The sequence below is a fragment of the Carettochelys insculpta genome, chromosome 1, assembly GCF_033958435.1.
Source record: "Carettochelys insculpta isolate YL-2023 chromosome 1, ASM3395843v1, whole genome shotgun sequence".
NCBI classification, from domain to species: domain Eukaryota; kingdom Metazoa; phylum Chordata; order Testudines; family Carettochelyidae; genus Carettochelys; species Carettochelys insculpta.
The window spans coordinates 73954084-73974221 of NC_134137.1; the positions used below are offsets into that span (position 1 = coordinate 73954084).

The 20138-nt window shown below is 39.3% G+C and overlaps 1 protein-coding gene across 1 annotated transcript in view; it reads right to left on the reverse strand.

Annotated features, from left to right (window-relative positions):
- Positions 1–20138, reverse strand: part of DIAPH3 (diaphanous related formin 3) — a 492901-nt gene that overhangs the window by 165240 nt on the left and 307523 nt on the right. The window contains exons 23-24 of the mRNA XM_074982855.1: positions 18406–18530; positions 3918–4082 (exon numbers count right to left, since the gene is read on the reverse strand). Of these exons, the coding sequence (XP_074838956.1) occupies positions 3918–4082; positions 18406–18530 (290 nt within the window). The remainder of the gene's footprint in view (positions 1–3917; positions 4083–18405; positions 18531–20138) is intronic.

A 20138-nucleotide genomic window follows, 5' to 3' on the forward strand; every position in this document is an offset into this window, starting at 1 on the left:
TCTGTAACCTATTCTCAGCTCACATTACAAATTTCTTGGGCCATGCAAGTATCCTATATTGATTCATACAGAAGTTCCATCTGAACTGAAAAAAATGGTTACTCACTTTTAACTGTTGTTCTTTGAGCTGTGTTGCTTATATCTATTCAAGTTAGGTGTGCATGCACTGCATGCATCAGTGTCAGAATGTTTTACCCTAGCTGCTATGCATCGGGGAAGCCGAGGAGCCCCTGGAGTGGCACTGGTGTGGAAGCCTGTATATGACCCTGCTGACCCAGCTACTCTGACAGTGGGGAAGGAGGGTGGGTACTGAATAGATATGAGCAATACACCTTGAAGAACTACAGTTAGAAAGGTGAATAGGGCTAGGTCTACACTGCCACGGAAGATCGACCCACTCAGGGTAGATCTTCTGTGGTTTTGTTTTGCTCATGTGTGAAACAGCTCTTTCTGGGGTCAAAGTTGACCCCAGAACTCCTCACAAGTGGTGAAGATAAAGGAAGATTAACGGGAGAAATGCTCCCGTTAATGTTATTCCGTGTAGACAGCCATTATAATCAACTGCTGATAAGTCAATTTTATCTATACAATTGGTGTAGCTAAAATTGTTTGTCAGTGGCTGACTGCTACATATAGTATAGACCTAGCCTAACTGTGTTTTCTTCATCAAATGCTTGCTCATATCTGATTCACAGGCAACACCCAGGAGGAGAGGTCAGAGCCAACAGGTGGCTGTGTCCCTTCTAGACTGCTGTACAATTGCATAGTGTGACATAAAAGTTTGTACAGAGGGCCATATGGCAGCTTGACAGATTTTCTGGAGAGGAACATGGGCCAGGAAGGCAGTTGAAGAGGACTGAGCTCACATAGAATGCACTGTAACAGGTGGCAGAGTAACCTTAAGGAGGTTGTAAGAGGATTGTATACAGGACATGATCCAAGAAAAGATGCACTGAGATGAAACCAGGAGCCCTTTCATACCATCAGCAAAAGTCACAAAGAGCTACAAAGTCTTGCACAAGGGCTTGATCCTTTCGACATAGAAGACAAGTACCCACCTTGCACTGAAAGTGTGCAGTTGCTGCTCCTGCAGGGAGCTTTGAGGTTAAGATAGAACACAGGAAGGAAAAAGTCCTGGCTGGTGGGGAAATCACTTTCAGAAGGAAAGCTATGTGAGGACAGAGTTGAATCTTGTCCTTATGGAACATCATGTATGGGGGCTCCAAAATGAGGGCCTGAGATCAGACATCCTTCTGGCAGAGGTGATAGCTATAAGAAAGGCAACTTTACAAGAGAACTTAAGGAGGAAACATGTAGCCAAAAGTTCAAAGGGTAGAGCTATAAAGCACTCAGAATACCAGGTTGAGGTCCCCAGGTTGGAACCCGCTGGGGGGTGAAGGTGGTGTATGCTCTAGAGAAAGAGCCTCAATATGGGGTTCATGAAAACAGAACGCCCGCCCTTCCCCAAATGAGAAGGTGAGATAGACCCCGGAGGAAAGAAGTAGTGAGGCCCTGCTTCTTCTGAGAAACAAGATAATCCAACAACTGTGGAATAAAGGTAGACACAGTTATGAGGTTGTGCTGATGACACCAGCAAGAGAAGCAGGTCCACTTAGTCAATTACGAGTGCCACATGGACAGCTTACAGCTGCTGAGGAGGACACGCTGCACTTGTTCCATGCGTGACTGTTCAACAGCATTTAAGTATGAAACTGCCAAACCATGAAGTGAAGAGACTGAAGGTCTGGGGGGTGGAGAAGACAGTGGTCCTTCATGATTAGGTCCGGAAACAGAGAAGGTTGAATGGGAGGAAGCACCAAGAGCTCCATCAGCATTGGGTATCAGTGCTGATGAGCCCAAACTGTGGCCATCATGATAATGTCCCAACTGGTCCCTGCAAAACTTGAGCAGTACCTTATGCACAAGGCAGAGTGAGAGATGGGGAGTGTAGATCAGCCCTGAGTTCCATGGTATCAGGTACGAATCCACTAAGAAGCCAAGACTGAAGTCCCAGAAGGTGCAAAATTACAAACACTTGCAGTTGCTCCGAGATGCAAAGAGGTCCAACCACAGAAAGCCCCACTTTTCGGAAACAAAGTCAACAGAGAAGACATCCATATGAAGTAACCACTCAAGACAGAAGAAACGGCAACTGAAGTGATCTGACAAATGGTTCTGGACCCCGGGGAAATAAAACACCTCCAGATGGATACAGTGGGCTATGTGCAGCTCCCACACATACAGAACTTCCAAGCAGAGTAGGGAGGACTATGCACCCGCAATGGTTGATGTAGTACATGATCACTGTATTGTCTATTATGACTGTGACACAGTCGCTATGCAAGTGAGATAGGAAAGTGAGACAAGCGAGGCCAACAGCCTGAAGCTTGCACACATTGATGTGGAGTGAGAACTTCTCTGCAGACCATATCACCTGAGTGATGAAATGCCCCAGCCCAAAGTGGATGCATCTGTTACCAGAGACAGGATAGTTTGGAAGGCATGAAAGGGGATGCCGATCAGTATTTATTGGGGATCCAGACACCAGCCAAGACCATTGGATATACACCATGGCACCATGATAACTATGGTCATGCCATCCTGGTTGGGCAGTACTGGCAAGTAGGATCACACACATGCATGCTGCCATATGACCCAGAGGCACATCCTGACTGCAGTGAATGGAAATGCAGACAAGTAGCATAGAAGCTGGGTGAAAGCCTGGAAGCAATGATCAGGAAGGAAGCAATGATTAGGAAGGGAGACTGCCTAATACTAACTAAAAAACAATAGACTATGCTAAGAGAACTATTTACACACTGAAGAGCTAGGGAAATTTAGCATAGCAACAAGTACTCAGCCACAGAACCAACAGCCTACACTGCCCAATAAGGAAAACTGAGGGGGCGGTCAGGTCAGCAGGGTCATATATAGCCGTGTTTTCCAACCACTGGTACATATATATTTGGGGACACAACTGAGGTCTTCCAGGGGGTACACCAACTCCTGTAGATATTTGCCTAGTTTTACAACAGGCTATCTGAAGTCAGTACAATTTAAAAGTTCATTCAGTGATTTGTTTCTACTGCTTTGTATGTCTTAAGCTGAAATGTAAGTATGATATTTCTATTCCAAGTCATTTACTTGATAATAAGATGGTAGAAAGTGAGCTTTCCATTGTAGTCTTCTGTGATATTTTTGCATGTTTTTGTAAATAGTTTTTAAGTGAGGTGTAACTTGTTGACATGCAAAACAAATTTGATTCCAGCAAATGGTACAGTAACCTAGAAAGGTTGAACGGCACTCGTTTCAAGACCTCAGATTACTTTAGGACCATGTTTCTCAATCAGTGGTAAGTGTACCCTTCGGGGTACGTGGGAAAAGTCTGGGGGGGGGGTACCTAGATTTTTTTTTAAAGGAGTACTTTATAAAAAAAAAAAAAGGTTGAGAAACACTGATATATAAGGCTTCTCACTGGCACCACTTCAGGGGGCTCCATAGCTGACCCGATGGTAGAAGCTAGGGAAAACTTTCTAACAGTCGTGCAGTGCATGCAGCATGCACATACCTAACGAACAGAAATGAGCAAACACTCAAACAAGACTAAAGAATTGCAGACTCATTTCTTCTTCATCCCAACCCCTTATTTCCCAGATGTTATATTTTAAATCAAGGCCCAGTTTTATATTTATAACGAGTCAGGATTTTCCTTCTGACAATATGGAGAATTTTAAGATAATGAATATTTACTCATCTTCACATGGTAGAATCTGTGATAGAGAAAGTTAGTTTTCTGATGTGAATGTATGTTACTATCCAAGATGACAGAATAAAATATTGACTAGCCCATCAATATTTGAAATATTAAACAAAACATCCCTAGAAAACAATTTTTAATATCAATAGTTATACTGTACCAAGAACATTGTCCTAAAGTTGTTCAAGTCAGTTAAAAATTCTTCCACTGAAACCTTTTTCAAATCAATAGCATAGTATCCCATCACATTTTTATAGAGCTTCTCCATGTTCTCATGCATCCTGGAAAGTTTCTGGTAATGTTCTCTTGCATAAACTGCAAAGCTGTATATTACTGTTAAGGCTAAAAGAGCATTCAGTGAAGCTAGTTAAAGCAAATTAACATGATTTAGCTACCTGTTTCTCTGTAGCCAATTTTAACATTAAAAAAAAAAACCCTCAAATTATTACACATAATAAATTATCCATTTGTTTCAAGCACAACAAAAATTATAGACCTAACAGTGTTAAATGTATACTTTGATAATAGTGAAAAAATAAAAGAGTGATCATCAAATTTTCTTGCTTCTTTTTAGTATGGCAATCAAATGAAATAGTCTTTACATTTATTTTACATATAGTGGGAATTGTGAAGCAACCTTAATAACAGACAGTGCTACCAGTCTCTCCTATATAAAGTACACAACCTGTTTGCCATATATCATGTTATATAAAACAACACACCTCAATAGGAAGTGGAGTCTGTTTGATCCTTTGAAAACATGCCAAATCCATTTGGGTGCCTAAATATGGATTTAAGCATCTAGAGTTTAAATTTTGGCCATAATCCATATTCATTATGGAAAATGTTTTGCAAGTACAGAGGACGGATACATGCATGTGGGGGGGGGTGCGCGGCAGCGGGGTAGTGTGGACAAAGCTATATATGAGTGCAAGGGTGAGCAGATTTGTGGAAACAGAAGCTGTTTGGTATCCTCCACTGATAAAATCGGAGGATTTAAGCTGACTTACTGACCGCTGAAAGGGAAATTTGCATATGCTGCTCTCTAGTGCCTCCTGCAGAGAATTATAATTTGCATATACTTTTGAACAATTCCACAAAATACCTAAAGCTTTGTGATCTGGACTTTTTCCATACTCCATACTCAAGCATTGCATTGGATGCTCTGAGAGACAAAGTAAATCAGGTAATTCCTTTATTGGATCAAATTCTGTTGACAAGAGAGACTAGCTACACAAAACTATTCCTCGATTCTGGGAAAGGTAGTCAGGATGTCACAGCTAAGCAAAATGGAACAAAATTTTCAACATGAATAGTTAACACATATTTTAAGGCACCGTTCCAAATGAAGTGGCCAGATAATACTTCTGCTGATTTGTTTCTCTATTATCCTAAGACCATCAGGGCTAAAACAGCACTGCAAACACCAAATAGCCCATGAAATTTCAGGTATGTGGAGGGGAGCATGCCGAAAAACTCCTAGGATCTATTCTTTGGGGGATATTCCAAAATTTGAAAAAATACTTCTTTTTAACATTAGGGTTGCTCTCATGAATACTCTAAGTCATAAAAATCAGGAAACAGAAGACTGAAGATTGCAAAATCTAGCAGTCTGTATGCAATTTGACACCAGTGGTCAGCCAGTACCAGCTGGCAAGGACGAAGGCACTGTTTCATTGTAGCATCCATGTTCAGGCTCTTGTTGCAGCCAGAGCTCTGGGAACCTCTCACATCACACAGCCCAGGCTGGAGCCCAAGCCTGAATGTCTTCGCTACAGTGAAAATGCCTTTAGCTTGAGCCTTGCAAGTGTATGTCAGCTAGCACAGACGGGGGTTTTTAAACCCAGGGTAGACACGTCCTCACACTTCCTCCCACAATGCATGTTGTTTATGAAGCACTAATTTTGTGTTTATACATTACAATACAGTCATCAATTTGTTTCTTTTTCTTTCTTTTTTTTTTTTTTTAACAAGACCCCTGGTTCATTCATTAAACACAACAGGTCTACTCTAGGACTGATCACCATCATATAAAAGGTGGCCTGTTGGACCCTCTTCTCATTTGTTGCAGAAGTTGAAAGCTTTAAGTCAATGAGTCAGAAGAATGCAAGAAGAGAACAGAAAGTCTCCTAGTTACAGAAGCATAACACTACCTTGCAGACACAGACTATCCCTGCATTGGCCATTAAGTTTCTATGCAATTCTGGGCATGTCACTTACAACCTACTTTTCACGGGTGGTCACTTCTACATTAAGCTGTATCATAATGCATAGGTATACGGGGCCAAATTATTGTTGGACAGGAAAACTTCTTTCTAGCTTTTTTAACTTGAATGTGTTTCTCTTTGCAACCATTTAATTATTTTTAAACCCTTAACTTTGTATTTCCTGGTTTTTATTAGTTTATTGATGACAACAACCTTAATTAACAGTAATCAAAGATTTTGAATTTCTTATTTTAATTTGTATATATGCTTTTAAAATAAAGCATTTACATATTTGTTGACTTGAACGTATATATTAACATTAAAATTTCAACACTCAGTGCCATGCTGACAAACATACTGAAAATAAGTAAAGTGTTTTCAAGCAAAATGTATTTTAAAACAACGTCAAGATTATACAAAATTAGAAAGAAAGAAAGAAAGAAAGGAAGAAAGAAAGGAAGAAAGAAAGAAAGGATTCATGTCTATGATATTCCACTTTTTTAAAATGGTAGATATTCAGAAATGCATACCCCCAGTTTGTACACAGAATACAAATACATTAAAAGAGCCATAATCTTCTAGTGTATTTTCATGCAACTCTTTCTGAGGAAAGCAAGAAACAATTACCCTTTAAAATGAAAGCATGTACTTTACACATTACAAAGCCCAAAGAGCTCAGAAGAGCTTATCAGAACCCAATCTGTTTTTGTTTTAGATCTTCCTGTGGCCTTTCTTTGTAATGATGTTATGATAGGCTGAAGAATTTCAATTATTACAGGCAGCCACTGCCATGACAACCTGGGCAACAGCGACTCTTCCCAAGTCTGCAAGTGAGCTTCAGGCAGAGGAGTCGTAACATCTTCTCCAATGACCCAATGGTGCTGCTCAGGCAGCAGCAGAAGTTGGAAGATGGGCACTGTGTGGGGTAGTTAAACTCTCTAGTGTAACTCCCGCAAAACATGAGAACAAATCTCAGTACAAAAACTTCATACTAGTCATGTCTGTTATATTTATATTTCACCAACCAAGTATCAAGCAATATAATGGCCTTAGCATGGAGTCACATTCAGCTTTGTTGGGTACTCTAGTCGACCTTGCCACACACGTAAATTTGCATTTGTGGTGGTTAGTTCTACACACCAAAAATCACAAAACATATTCACATTACTACCAGTCCATGGACTACCAGGAAAGTTGCCTAAGAAGGGATACAGACCAGTCCCCTGCAACCGAGTTTGACTATTATCATTACCAACTTCTTTGTAAAACTCCTAAGTGCCAATCGCATGCTGAACTGAAGTATTTAGTACTGATCCCGCTTCCTGTCCTAAACTAATCTCAGAAGTCTGCAGTGTTTTGATGCATAAGGTAATATGCATATTCTAGATCTACTGAACATTCTCCCACTCTTGCCCAGGATAGGGATGATACCAAAAACTCTAGGGTCCACATCCAAAACTTGCATTTTTTTAATGCACATGGGGCTCTGATGGCTATGTGTCTCTGTACAATGAAATATATGGACTAGAAGATGAACAACTTTTCTTCTGCATGAACACTCTCTATCAGCCAGAAGATAAGATATTGCATTCTGGAGCTGATTGTGTTTTACAATATCACTGGAACTGGGTAATTGGATGAAGAATGGAGGGGTCAAGCCCTCAGCTTGAAGGTGTACCCCAAGTTTTCTTTCCTCCTGATTTTTTGTGGCTTATGAAAACCATTCCTCTCAGGAAATTCTGCCCCCTAACTTTGGTTATGGGTGGAGACCTAGACAATCTTTGTATTGCAGTGCATTTTTTTGGAAGAAGAAGAGATCCCTCAAGGTTCCTCCCAGCTGTCCCCGCAATCTTGAATTCACTCTTTTCCCTTGGAGATTCTGTTGTTCTTTTGCTGGCATCTCCATCAGGATGAACAGTGCCTCCATCTGAATGTTCATCTCTACTCTCTTCTGAGGGCATTTAATGGAGAGTCCATTTGGATTTTGCTGCATCCTCAGCCACCACTATTTCCAGCTCTTCTCCAAAGAGAAAGCCTGCAAACTTGACTGAACATAGTGCCCACACATAGGGCCCTTCAGGAACATAGCCACAGGTGGCACCTGGCTACTAATGAGGAAACCATGGCTTAAGAGTGAGGACTTTATCGTGACCATTTAGACATCAGCTACAATTTGTGATGCAGGGGCGAACTTCTTTAAAATGGGATGAAATTCAGGGTGATCTCTGTACTTAAAAGCTTAGAGACATTCCAGTCAAGGCGGAGATGCTCTTACAGAGCAGGTGCCTGGCACAGACTCCTGGAGGACAGCACGGGAGAGTCTACAGTTATTTTTGAGAATGGCCTCCATATTTCTACCCATGGGCTCTTAAAGTAGAACTCCCACTCAGAGGTGGTAACGGTATCCCTGATAACGACTCTACAGCAGCATCAACCTTCTGAATCTCAGTAACTGAGCCCCTTCATTCTTCAATGTTATACAGACTAAAGTGACTCTTGTCAGTATGCTTGCTCTGATCAGGCTTGTTCCAGTAATGCCTAATCACTTCTTAAAAAGAAGCACTGCAATCTCAGGAGAGGATTTTCAGGGGAGAAATGTACCTGCAGGATTACTCTTTCCCCACAGTGCTCATGACCCACTCTGTGGCAGCAGAAGGAAGGAGATTTCTGGTCCTGCAAGCCTCCCTTTTTGTAGATGTTCCTCGTGGACCTATCCTGACTTGAGTGGTGTTCTTCCTCACTTCTTGCCACTCTATATGGGGATTTCTGATCCATCTTTCTCCCATTAGCATTGCACTTGCCTTGGTGGGCAAGGGTTTATGTCTGCCTGCTGGCAGGCCTGGAACCTAATGGGCCTTAGGCTTACTTGACCTGCCACAGGCTAGTCACAACTCACCATCTGTCAACACTAAGAAAGCTGCCATACAAATAAAGAGTATCTGAATTTAACTCTGTACTTCCATGGCAGTTCTTCCCATGCCTTCCCTTGCTAAGCCTGCAAGGGACAGAGAAAAATGTCAGGTGATGCTGCACTGGAGGCTCAGAAAGGATTAACCCCTTGAGGAGTTAACTGACTCAGGGAAGAGAAGGAGGTAAGAAGAGAGGGAGAACACTATGCCACACTGTCCAATAACAGGGGGAGAAACAGCTCAAATTGAAAAGGTAAGCACAGAAGCAGAGAAGCTGGTAGCAAGTGGATGCACTGAAGTTGTGTCCAGAGCATGTGGTGCCAAAACACAATTCACCTCCATGAAGTTGGCAAGAGAGAAGATCTGGCCTAATGTTCAGTCCACCATGTCTCACAATTCACAAGAACAATCAGGTTCAACAGCAAATAACATGAGTATGGGAAGAAGAAAGTTTTCATGAAAATGAAACACAGCACTTAGGTGTCTAAAATTTAACATAACTGAGCTTTGAGCCAAGGTTCACAGACTTGTGTCTCCTTTTCTGGAGCTAGAATTCCTTTAATTATTTTAATGAGTTTTGCCTCTCACGCTGTTTCTACACATGCCACTTTCTAATAAACATGTTGGAGGCACCACTAAGATGTCTACTGCTTCTAAAGACATAGAAGTTTGCTCCTGTTAAAAAAAAGAATTAGGAAATTTTGATTTGTACCTGTTGCTAAATTTTATTTTGTCCCAACCAATTAAAAAAAAAACAAAACACTGAGATAAATTTAAGCGTTGGCCACAGGAGTCAATCTAGAATTAAGCCGTTTTCAAAACCAGTAAACAGACTAAATCAGGTATTGTTTCTGATGGCTCAGAAAGCCACCCATAATGTGGTGACACCAATAAGCAAGTCTTCATGCTTTGGAATCTGTCTGCAAAATAGGGGACTAATGATGGGATCCAATTCAAGACCAGGACTGACTGGGACTGAGAGCCATAGCAAAGGAGATCCTCTTGGGAAAAGTGTCAAACTCCACAACTGAATACAACCAGTCACATAGCAGGCAGAATTCTACTTTGGGTGAATCAACTAGCACTAAATACAAGATTAGTTGTCTTAGGAGAAGTTCTCCCTCAAGAATCTATGCAGAGGCTGCATTTTAAAGCTAGGGTACAAGGCTTTACAGTGCATCTAGCTCTCCTAGATACGCACAGAAGTGATAGAAAGAGCAATTGGTCAGTTTAACTAGTCAGCACTACAGCGAGCAGAGAGCTTCCCCACAACACAATACACTCAAGTTCAGTTATTGTACCTAAGACAGGGTGAGTACTGTGGGTATCTGTGGCTATCTCAAATTTAACTGGAGGGCATATGATAGTTCCTTCTGTGCGTGAGATCTCATATGAGGTGGAAAATTTGTTAAGTAGGAATAATTTACTAATGCCTTCAGTCCTCTAATTTACTGCTGTAGTTACATATTTTTGGACAAAGATTTCTAAGCCTAATCCTTATAAATTAACTACTGAGAAAAAGGGAATGAGACTATAGATTTTCATCCAACATTTCAACCAGTGATGATCGGGCCTCAAAAAGAGGCTAACATGGAGAAGGCAGGATGCTGTAGGCATTGGAAAAAAAATTTGATGGGTAGTCATAGCTCAGAAACAAACAGCAAACAGAGAAAGGAGTTAAAATGTGAGTCTGCAGAAATGCTGTAGTCTCAAAATACAGTAAGAGGAAGGTAATTTAAAAAAAAAAACAAAAACAGGCAGTCTTTGAATCTTCAAAGCAGCCTTCTGTCATTTGTAAAAGAGCTATGATTTTCAATATAGTGCGGCAAGGCAACATTCTTCTGGGTAAAAACAAAAAAACAGTAAAGTAGCACTTTAAAGACTAACAAAATAATTTATGAGGTGATGAGCTTTCAAGGGACAGACCCACTTCTTCAGACCATAGCCATACCAGAACAGACTCAATATTTTTTCTGGGTATTGTGCTTATGGATGAGAGGGGTATTTATTAATTTGACCTTTGAGAAAACTTTTCTTAGCATTAATTTATTTAAGAGATTAATTAAGGACCATAAACAAAGAGTGATAGTCCTCAACAATATAGTATTCTGCACAGTGCAATAAAAGAAAAGACCCCTGAGAAATGGTGGTTTTGAAACGAGTGTCATATTAGGCAAATGAGGTAATTGTCCTGCTCTTTTTGGTACTGGCAAGGTCTCACAGTTTAAAACTCTGGGCATCACGCTTAAGGAAAGATATAGGTAAATTTGAGAGAGTTCACAAGAAAGCAACAAAAATGATAAAAGATTTAGAAAACCTGATCTATGAGGAAAGGTAAAAAATAAAAAACTCTTCTCATCTAGTCTTGAAAAAAGAAGATGGGTCAGAGGCAGTAACAGAGTGGTTGTAAAGCAGAGTGATAATTCTACATATCCAATGAAGAGAGGACGAGAAATAAACTGACCATCTATGGGAAGGGAGATTTAGGCTTGATATTAGGACAACCTTCCTAAGGGTTGTTAAGCATTGAAATATGCTTCCCTGGGAGATTGTGGAATTCCCGTCATTGGAGGCTTTTAACAATTAGTTGGACAAACATCTTTCTATGATATTCTAAGTTTACTTGATTCTACCGCAGCATAAAGGACTAGACTTGGTGACCATTCAAGAACCATTACGATTATGCACATTGGAGCATAAGAAGGTTATGCATATTTGGTTTGGTTCATGCAAGATTCATACTCCCTTACTAATGATGCTAGAGTAGACAAATGTGGTCAGAACAGAGCATTCCATAACTTTGACAAGTATTTTCTGAAATGGATGCGGTAAATCTCTGGGAGCGGGGTGGGGGTGGAGGTAGGGTAGACTACGTACTTAGTTGTCAGGAAAGGGGAGAATTTTCAAGGTCAACAAGCCCTTTTCACCCCCTCCCCCCAAGAATTTTTTGCCATCAATTTAGACCTTTTGTGTATCCCCTTCTTGAAATAAAGGAGGGATCCTGCAAGTGACTAATCACATACACAGTGCATTCAGGTTTCCCCATAGTTTTCATCTTAGTATTCCTATAACTGGAGCAGCGTCAAAGGAAACAAAGCAAGAAAGCAGCCCTTATGAACTGATTTACATTTTCCCATACGTAAAGATTACCTTGGAGCCAATCTGGAAAAAGTCACTGTAAAAGAGATGATCCAGAGTCAATCAGATGAGGACCAGACAGTTCTCTCAGGAAAACAAACAGATCCTGAAGAATTTTTTTTCCTGAAATTCTTAAAAGCCAAGTGAAATTTAAAGATTTTGAGGCACAGATCAAGTAACAGATCTTCTTAACAAATTGGATAGAAAATGCTCCTCTATATTATCTCTATTTAGCCTTTTGTGCAACTGAAATTGAGACAAGTATCAGAGCGGTAGCTGAGTTAGTCTGTATCTTCAAAAACAACAAGAAGTCCTGTGGCACCTTATAGACTAAGATATTTGGAGCATAAGCTTTTGAGGGCAAAGACATGTGTTTCCCATGGATTCCACACTAGGAACATTGCTAAGAAGTAAGGACTTCCACATTTTGGAGGTGACTGTGATAAAAAATGTTGACTTCTGATATTTCAAGTTCAGGCAATGTAAAATTTTACAAGGATCTTCACTGGACGTGCACTTGTGAAGTGGGTGACCATAGTTAGGAATAACCCAGTTAATTTTACACCCCAAAAATCCAAGCAAACACTAGGAGAATTGACAGTGTCAGATATCTACCTGCCAAAAGGCTCTGGAATTTAGGCACATATTATGAAATTGCATAGAAACAAGCAGTCCTAACTAAACATTAACACATTTATATACTAGGCAATGAGCTTTCCTAGGCAAGACCCACTTCTCCAAATTTTCAGATTGGAGTAGATAATAAGAATCCATGGCTTATACAATGAAGCGGGAGGGGAAGAAGAACAAGGGGGGATGGGTTACATGTCATTAATAGGACTAGTAGAAGTAGTACGTTAAGTTAAGTCAGATGGCCGGCATTTGTGCAAATACCAAAGGTGGGGAAATAGCATTGGAATGAGTAATATAATTGAGATCTCTGTTAAGTCCCACGTTAAATGTGTCAAACTTACAAATGAATTCCGATTCAGATGTCTCCCTCTGTAATCTTGTGGTAAAATTATGTTGAAGAAGAATGGCTGCTTTCAAATTCTTTATTGAATGTCAAGGGAGGTTAAAGTGTTCCTTGTATGTTTATCTGCAATCCAGTTCCTGAGGTCAGATTTATGTCCATTCATACTTTGGCGCAAAGTCTGTACAGTTTGTCCAATGTACATGGTAGACGGGCGCTGCTGACACATGATAGCATGTATCACATTAGTGGATGTGCAGGTGTATGAACCCCTGATGGTGTGGTTGACATAGGTCCAGTGATGGTGTTTCTAGTATAGCTATATGGACAAAGCTGGTATAGGTTCTTGAGTTAGTGTTTCTGTGGTATGGTGTGTGGCTGCCAGTGAGTATTTTCTTGAGGTTAGCAGTGTGTTTGTAGGAGAGAAAAGGCCTGTCATCCAAGGCCTGTGAGAGTGATGCATCATGTTCCAGTAGAGGTTGTAGATTGTCAATGATGCACTGGAGGGGTGATGACAAGCTGTGTTCTGTTATTTTCCTTCTTGGGCCTATCATAAAGTAGGTGGATCCTGGGTACTCATTTGGCCCTGTCAATCTGTTTCTTTACTTCTCCCATTAGGTAATTAAGTTTTATGAATGCTTGATAAAAATCTTGTAGTTTTTTTGTCTCTGTCAGTGGGAATGGAGCAGACACAGTTATAGGGCTTGACTGCAAACAATGCATCATGTGATGTGTCTTGGATGGAAGCTGGAGGCATACAGGTAAGAATAGTGGTCAGTGGGTTTCCGGTATATAGTGGTATTTATTTCACCATCGGAGATTTGTACTGTAGTGTCCAGGAAATGGATCTCATGTGTGGAATGATCAAAGCTGAGACTTATGGTGTGGTGTGAATTGTTGAAATCCCTGTAGATGAAACTGAGCAGTTTGTGTACATCAACTTCTTCTGGACTGGCTTCTACCAGTGGACTACCTCTTCTGGGTTCAATCGGTTAGCACTGAACAGGCAAGAAGTATATGAGGAAGAAATGGGATGGTCAGCAGTTGAGACAGAACTTCAGAACTCCCTGGCTTTTATCTTGTAATTTGTGGCATATGGTCACACAGCTGCAGCTAACTGAGTTAACTGTTCAACAGGCCCATCTTTCTAATTACTGAGTAAATTTATGGTACTATATAACGGATTATTAATAATAAAATGCAGGGTATTATGACCAAAAAAACCCCACAAAAACAAACCCCAAAACCAATGGCCCAGAGGTTTTACCCTGAACATACTGAGAAAAGGTGGAAGCCTCTTCTAGACAGAATACATCTTCATAAATTTCTGCAGAAATTGAGTTCCAGTTAGTCATAATTCTATATCTATACACTACTTGTATACAGTCTACATATGTACCTGCTAGTGCGTGACCATAGTAGAGGAAGTGATTGCATAATATGGGTATTTTACAAGATTCTACAGTTTTGACAGATTATTCCTGTAATAAAATAGGAGACCAGACAGAAGAGAGATTTCTAAAAACAGAATTAACTTTTTACATGGCACTGAAATAGGTCTTCATTTTTTAAGATATGGGTTTAAGTAACTAGACTTTTCTACTCATTCCAATGAAAGCATTTAACCCATTTATGGCTCAGGTGACAAAGAACAATATTTAATATTAAACAATTGCAAATCCCAATATTGTACCACATAAGATATTTCCTATTTGTGCTTAATATTGCACAAAATGAATAGAAATCCTATGATTTCTACATGTGTACCTACCAGGATTTATCAAATAATTTGTCAAATTTAGCTGATGAATTCTGCAATATTAAATTTAAACTTTTGCTGTTACTCACCTGGCTCCAGTATACATCTCTGTACAATAATACCATAACAGATGCAGGTCCATATTTAATAAGCAACATAACTTTATTGCCTCAGAGATGTGTTTTCCTGAAGTATGCAACAAAAATAATATACACTGGGCTTGTCTACACTTGCCCCCAACTTTGAAGGGGGCATGCTAATTATGGCGACTGGATATTGCTAATGAAGTGCTGCGGCAAATACGCAGCACTTCACTAGGCTAATTCTCCCCTGCAGCAACTCTGAAGTGTCAAACTTCGAAGTGCGGCATGCGTGTATCTGCGGTAACTTCTAAGTGCCCACGCTACTTTGAAGTGCCTTTAATCCCCAAAATGTTGAGGAGTAAAGGCACTTGGAAGTAGCACGGGCACTTTGAGGTGCCTGCGGCTACACGCTTGCCAGCGCTTCAAAATTTGAAGCTTTGAAGTTGCGGTGGGGGAGAATTAGCCTGATGAAGTGATGAGTATTCACTGCAGCACTTCATTAGTAATCTGCTGTTGCCCTGATTAACATGCTCCCTTCGAAGTTGGGGGCAAGTGTAGACCCAGCCAGTGTGTCTGAACACCAAACTGTATAACAATTCCATATCAAGCGATCGTACGCCTGTGTTCTAACTTGCCTATCTACCTGCATACTTCTCCACAAATTTATCCATAAATACCCATTTGAAAACTACAAATTGTTGTTCACTAAGCTGTGCTCTAAAAATACTTGCTCCTTTAAAATGCTATTTGTGAATCTGATATCTGAAGTGTACATCCATAATGCAAAGTGTTAAACCTTCTACCAACAGAGAATGAGAGGACGTTAACTATTTAAACTCTAGTAAAATACAAATTATTCATTTAAAATCTTCTTTACAAAACACAATCTCTATTTTGAATATAAAATAAAAGTTTACTCAGTCTGCCTTTTTTCTAGAATATGCATGAATGGATTTAATATTCTAAATGTGACTTCTTTAACATTCCTAATTAAACAAACAAAGCATTTTAATAAATGAAGGTAATTGCTTTTAAACTAATACATGTAAAATGAGCAGCAAACTCGTGCAATACAATATATAAGTGGAATATTTATAATTATAGACTTTCTCAATAATAAAGTACACCAACTGTGCACATATCTGACTTGCAAGAGAAACAAGAATGCTAATCAGTTCATTAGAGGCCTCTAGGTTGTGATATTTAGCGACAGGATGTAATAGCTAGCTTGTCCATGAAGCATAATTGTACTCAGGATAAAACATTGTTGCCAACAAACTGCCATCCTTCCTGTTTCAGATTTCCTGCTGGCTGCTTTTTATGAGCTGCATACCTTTCAAGACATCAGCATCATTCAGCTTCCTCTGTCATAGAAATAAAAGTAAAGATAGGTCCATACTGCATCATGCTGTGCAGGGTTATCTAACCTTTACATCAAGCCTTCTTTGCTTTAGTAATTTATTGTAGCTCCTGTTTTTGTGAAAGTGAGCTTCTTTAATTAGTGTGCTCACAGACATTACCAGAAACCAGACGCAATTTACTCTTCCTAAATTACTGACTGTCAACAGGGAGACTTAATAGGTGAGGCTAACTACTTCACTTAGCAATATTTACTGATCAAAATAATAGTTAAAATGTCACATTTAGATATTCTAATATAGGAAAATAATTGGGAATAACAGTCATGGCATATTCTGTACCAACAAACTTATTCTAATGTCAAACAAGACTAAACCAGACCACAGGATATGTGACTTAAGGGAATCAAAGAATATGCTATGCCTATTACAACATACAACATAAAAATCACACTGGGGTCTAATTTATTAGTAGTCTCCAGGATAATGTTTTTAATAAATTGACTTACCAAATATTAATAATGTAACAAATATATAAAATATATTAAAATAAATACTTCATAAGAACAAGCAATACTAATCCACTGAAAGGAAAGTAGTATGATTCTGCTGCACCACATGCTTGTTTATTCTCAGGAGCTCAGCCTCCATAATAATAAGAGCTACATAAAACCCTACTGAGTATTCTATGCCCTTTTCAATTTGATGCAATAAGGTTTTACAAATAAAAGTCCTCCTCCATTCGCCTAACCATGTGTCTGCACAATAATTCTCACATTCGGATTGCATGTTATCCTCATACTACACTGTATATGTCACTTATTCCCTATTCACAACAAATATACAACACAAACCATTAGTTGCATACAGTTAGCACCTGTAACAAAATCATTTCTGTACATTACCCTTTCACTTGAAATTACTCTCGCTCTCGTTCAGGGAAAACTGTTCTCAATGGGAATGAAAGCAGTGTCATCCCTTGAGCCTTCAGACACTGAAACTGGTGGCTTAGTGAAAGTGTCTACTACTCCCTTTATCCCCAGGTTTAACTCCAAAACAAACATGATTTCACAAAAGTCAACACAGTTAACAGTTAACACAGTGCTCATAAATTTAACAGAAACTTCCAACTAATGGGGATGTTTTTGACTGAGACAAATGCTTGACATTCTCTGTCTGCTTAACGTGAATGGCTGAACATAGAGGAGCCTTGCAGTGTTGTCTGTCTTGCCCTTGGATCTCTGAATGAAGCCTTGTCTGATGGAGTGATGAAAAATGACTGCTCAGTTTCCTTGGTGCTATTTGGTGTGGGAGAACAGATTGGAAGACATAAGGCTTCACTAGGACTATTTATCTTCAAAATTCAGAATAGAAAATTTAGGAGTGCAAAATGCGTTTCCCCTGAATTTTTGCATTTTGGCTGCAAGGGGCTCCTGTTGTGATTAAAAGAAGGGGTCTCTTTCTCTTCCTTCCTCCTCCTGCTTTCTTGCCAGCTGCATCCCTTATGATAAAGAAAGCACTTGAGAGGGAGGCAAAGATAGCAGCTACAAAGAGAAGATGGACATGGAGACATGAAAATCATGTACATCACCAAGTAGGAAGAAATGGGCCCACTACTAGAGACAAGTTTTCCTGTAAGATGCAGAGAAAGAATCAGATCCATTGCTTTTCACAGAAATCACAAAAATGAGTTTTGTTAAAAACAAATAAGGCAGAGGCTGTCTTCATGGATGGTGAGTTTCATAAGCTGAGAATATCAACACACTTGAAAAGCTTTGCACACTACCTATGCAAAGTGGACAGAATCCCAGGGGTAATTTATAACTTAAGAAGGGCAGCCACATCAAACTGGAAAGGCACTTTCCTATTTCTCTGTTCTATATTCCAGGTGAAATAAAACATGGTTTAGCCCTTTCCTTCTAAAAACAAGTTTTATCACACTTATTCAAAACACACATTTACCTTTTCGCTCAGTAGAAAGGAAAGTTTTCCACGTTTTTTATGTATAATCACAAACACTGCCATTAGGAAATGTTGTTTTCATTTGGCTATTGCACGTCAATTTTTTTCACTGTTTTGTACACTTAGTCTTTGAGGAAAAGAGAGTTAATGTTTTCAAATATAAACACTGCAAACTAGACAAAGTTTATGCAAATAAATTTAAAGTGTTAAGTAAATGTTAGACAAGCCGTCATCAGATATTTAACTGTAAAAAGGATATAGACATCTTTGTCAAAAACTTGTCATGTATATTGTCGGGAGGGGGAAAGATCTTCAACTCCTTTTCAAGTTGCTGAAGCTGTCTTTCCATCTGCCTCAGGTTTTTCTCCAGGTTTTCTGCAGAGACTAAAATATAATATATTCATTCTCTTAATATCTCAAAGAAGGTAAAATGGTAAGAAATGGCAATTTGTAAAAGATTTTTGATGCACTTATACTCACATCGAGATAGCGCCCATCTAATTCTGACGTGGAATGGTATCAGATAATCAGTGGGCAAAGGTCCACTATGTAAAATTTAGTTTTAACTAGTTACAAAATTTCCTCTCTAGGCTTGTTTGAATCCATTTTAAGTAATCCCTGATTTTTTTCCTCAACCGGACAGTAGGCAAAACTGTATATTCTATTTGGTTCTTGAAGGATGTCCACTAATGCGAATGCAAATTTTGCATTAAAGCCAAAATTTTATTTTTAAATTATTTGTGCTGTAAAAATACCACTCTCTCTTCTCTGATTAGTGACTAGAGTAATAAAATTCAAAGTATTTCCTTGAAATAAAATTGCTTGCTTTAGCTTCACTCTTTTGAACAAAATAATCTACTAATACTTGCAGGAAACAAGGAGAGTGGGGAGAATTTGAATCACCATACATAGAGAAAACCAGGGATATTACAAACCTTTAAATAAACAATCCAAAATTTGTCCCATTTCAGCTCTGAAGCATGATATAAACTAAACACAATAGCTATTATTTTGCGGGAAACAAATACACAACCTGTGAATCTCCTTTCAATTGTCTGGCACCCTAGTTTACATTTTAAATATTAAAATAAAAAGGTCAGTACAATAACGAGGATAATTCCTGACAGCTTGGTAAATCATACCCAGTGCTCATATGAACTCATGCAGTCACAGATACAGTTACCACATCACACACAGGAAGGAAATGTTTCTTCATAAGAATATACATTATAAATACTATGCTTTAATGTTGGAATGGAAACATTAACATTTTAAAAAGTGTTTTCACTATTCACTTCTTACACAAATTAAAAATTTAAAAATTACTTACTATATTTATTAGAATTTCATACATATTTACCCATACAGCTCTTGGGATGAATTCCTGAGCCTCTGTAAGTCAATGTGAATTTTACCACTACTATGAAGTCAGCCTTTCACCAAGAGTTGAATGCAGAGCTGAATGGTCTTAGCACACTCCAGAATATCCAAAGCGTTCATAATCTGGGACATAATCTATGGCTGAATGTGCTTTCATAAAGAGTGGCATAATCTCTTTCATGAATAATCTCACATCCTCAGATGGGCTAATTAACACTGGTAGTTAGAAAGACTAGAGATCTGCTAAGTGTGTATCCATACAAACTGCTGCAGCAGTGCTACCGTAGCACTTCAGTGAAGACACTACCTATGCCCATGGGAGGGCTCCTCCAATCAGTACATGTACTCTATCTCCCTAGCAGCAAGTAGCTAGATCAACAGGAGAATTCAACCATTGACCTAGCACTACGTCCACTGGGGTTTACATGTGTTGCAAAAGTGCAAGGATTTTTCACACCCCTGAGTAATCACAGAATACTAGAACTGGAAGGAACTTAGAGAGATAATTAAGTGCAGATCCCTGGACTCACGGCAGAACCAGCCACCGTTGAGACCAGCGCAGAGTAGAAGGGAAGACTTACTTTTCATGTCCTGCTTAGAACACTCCTGTTA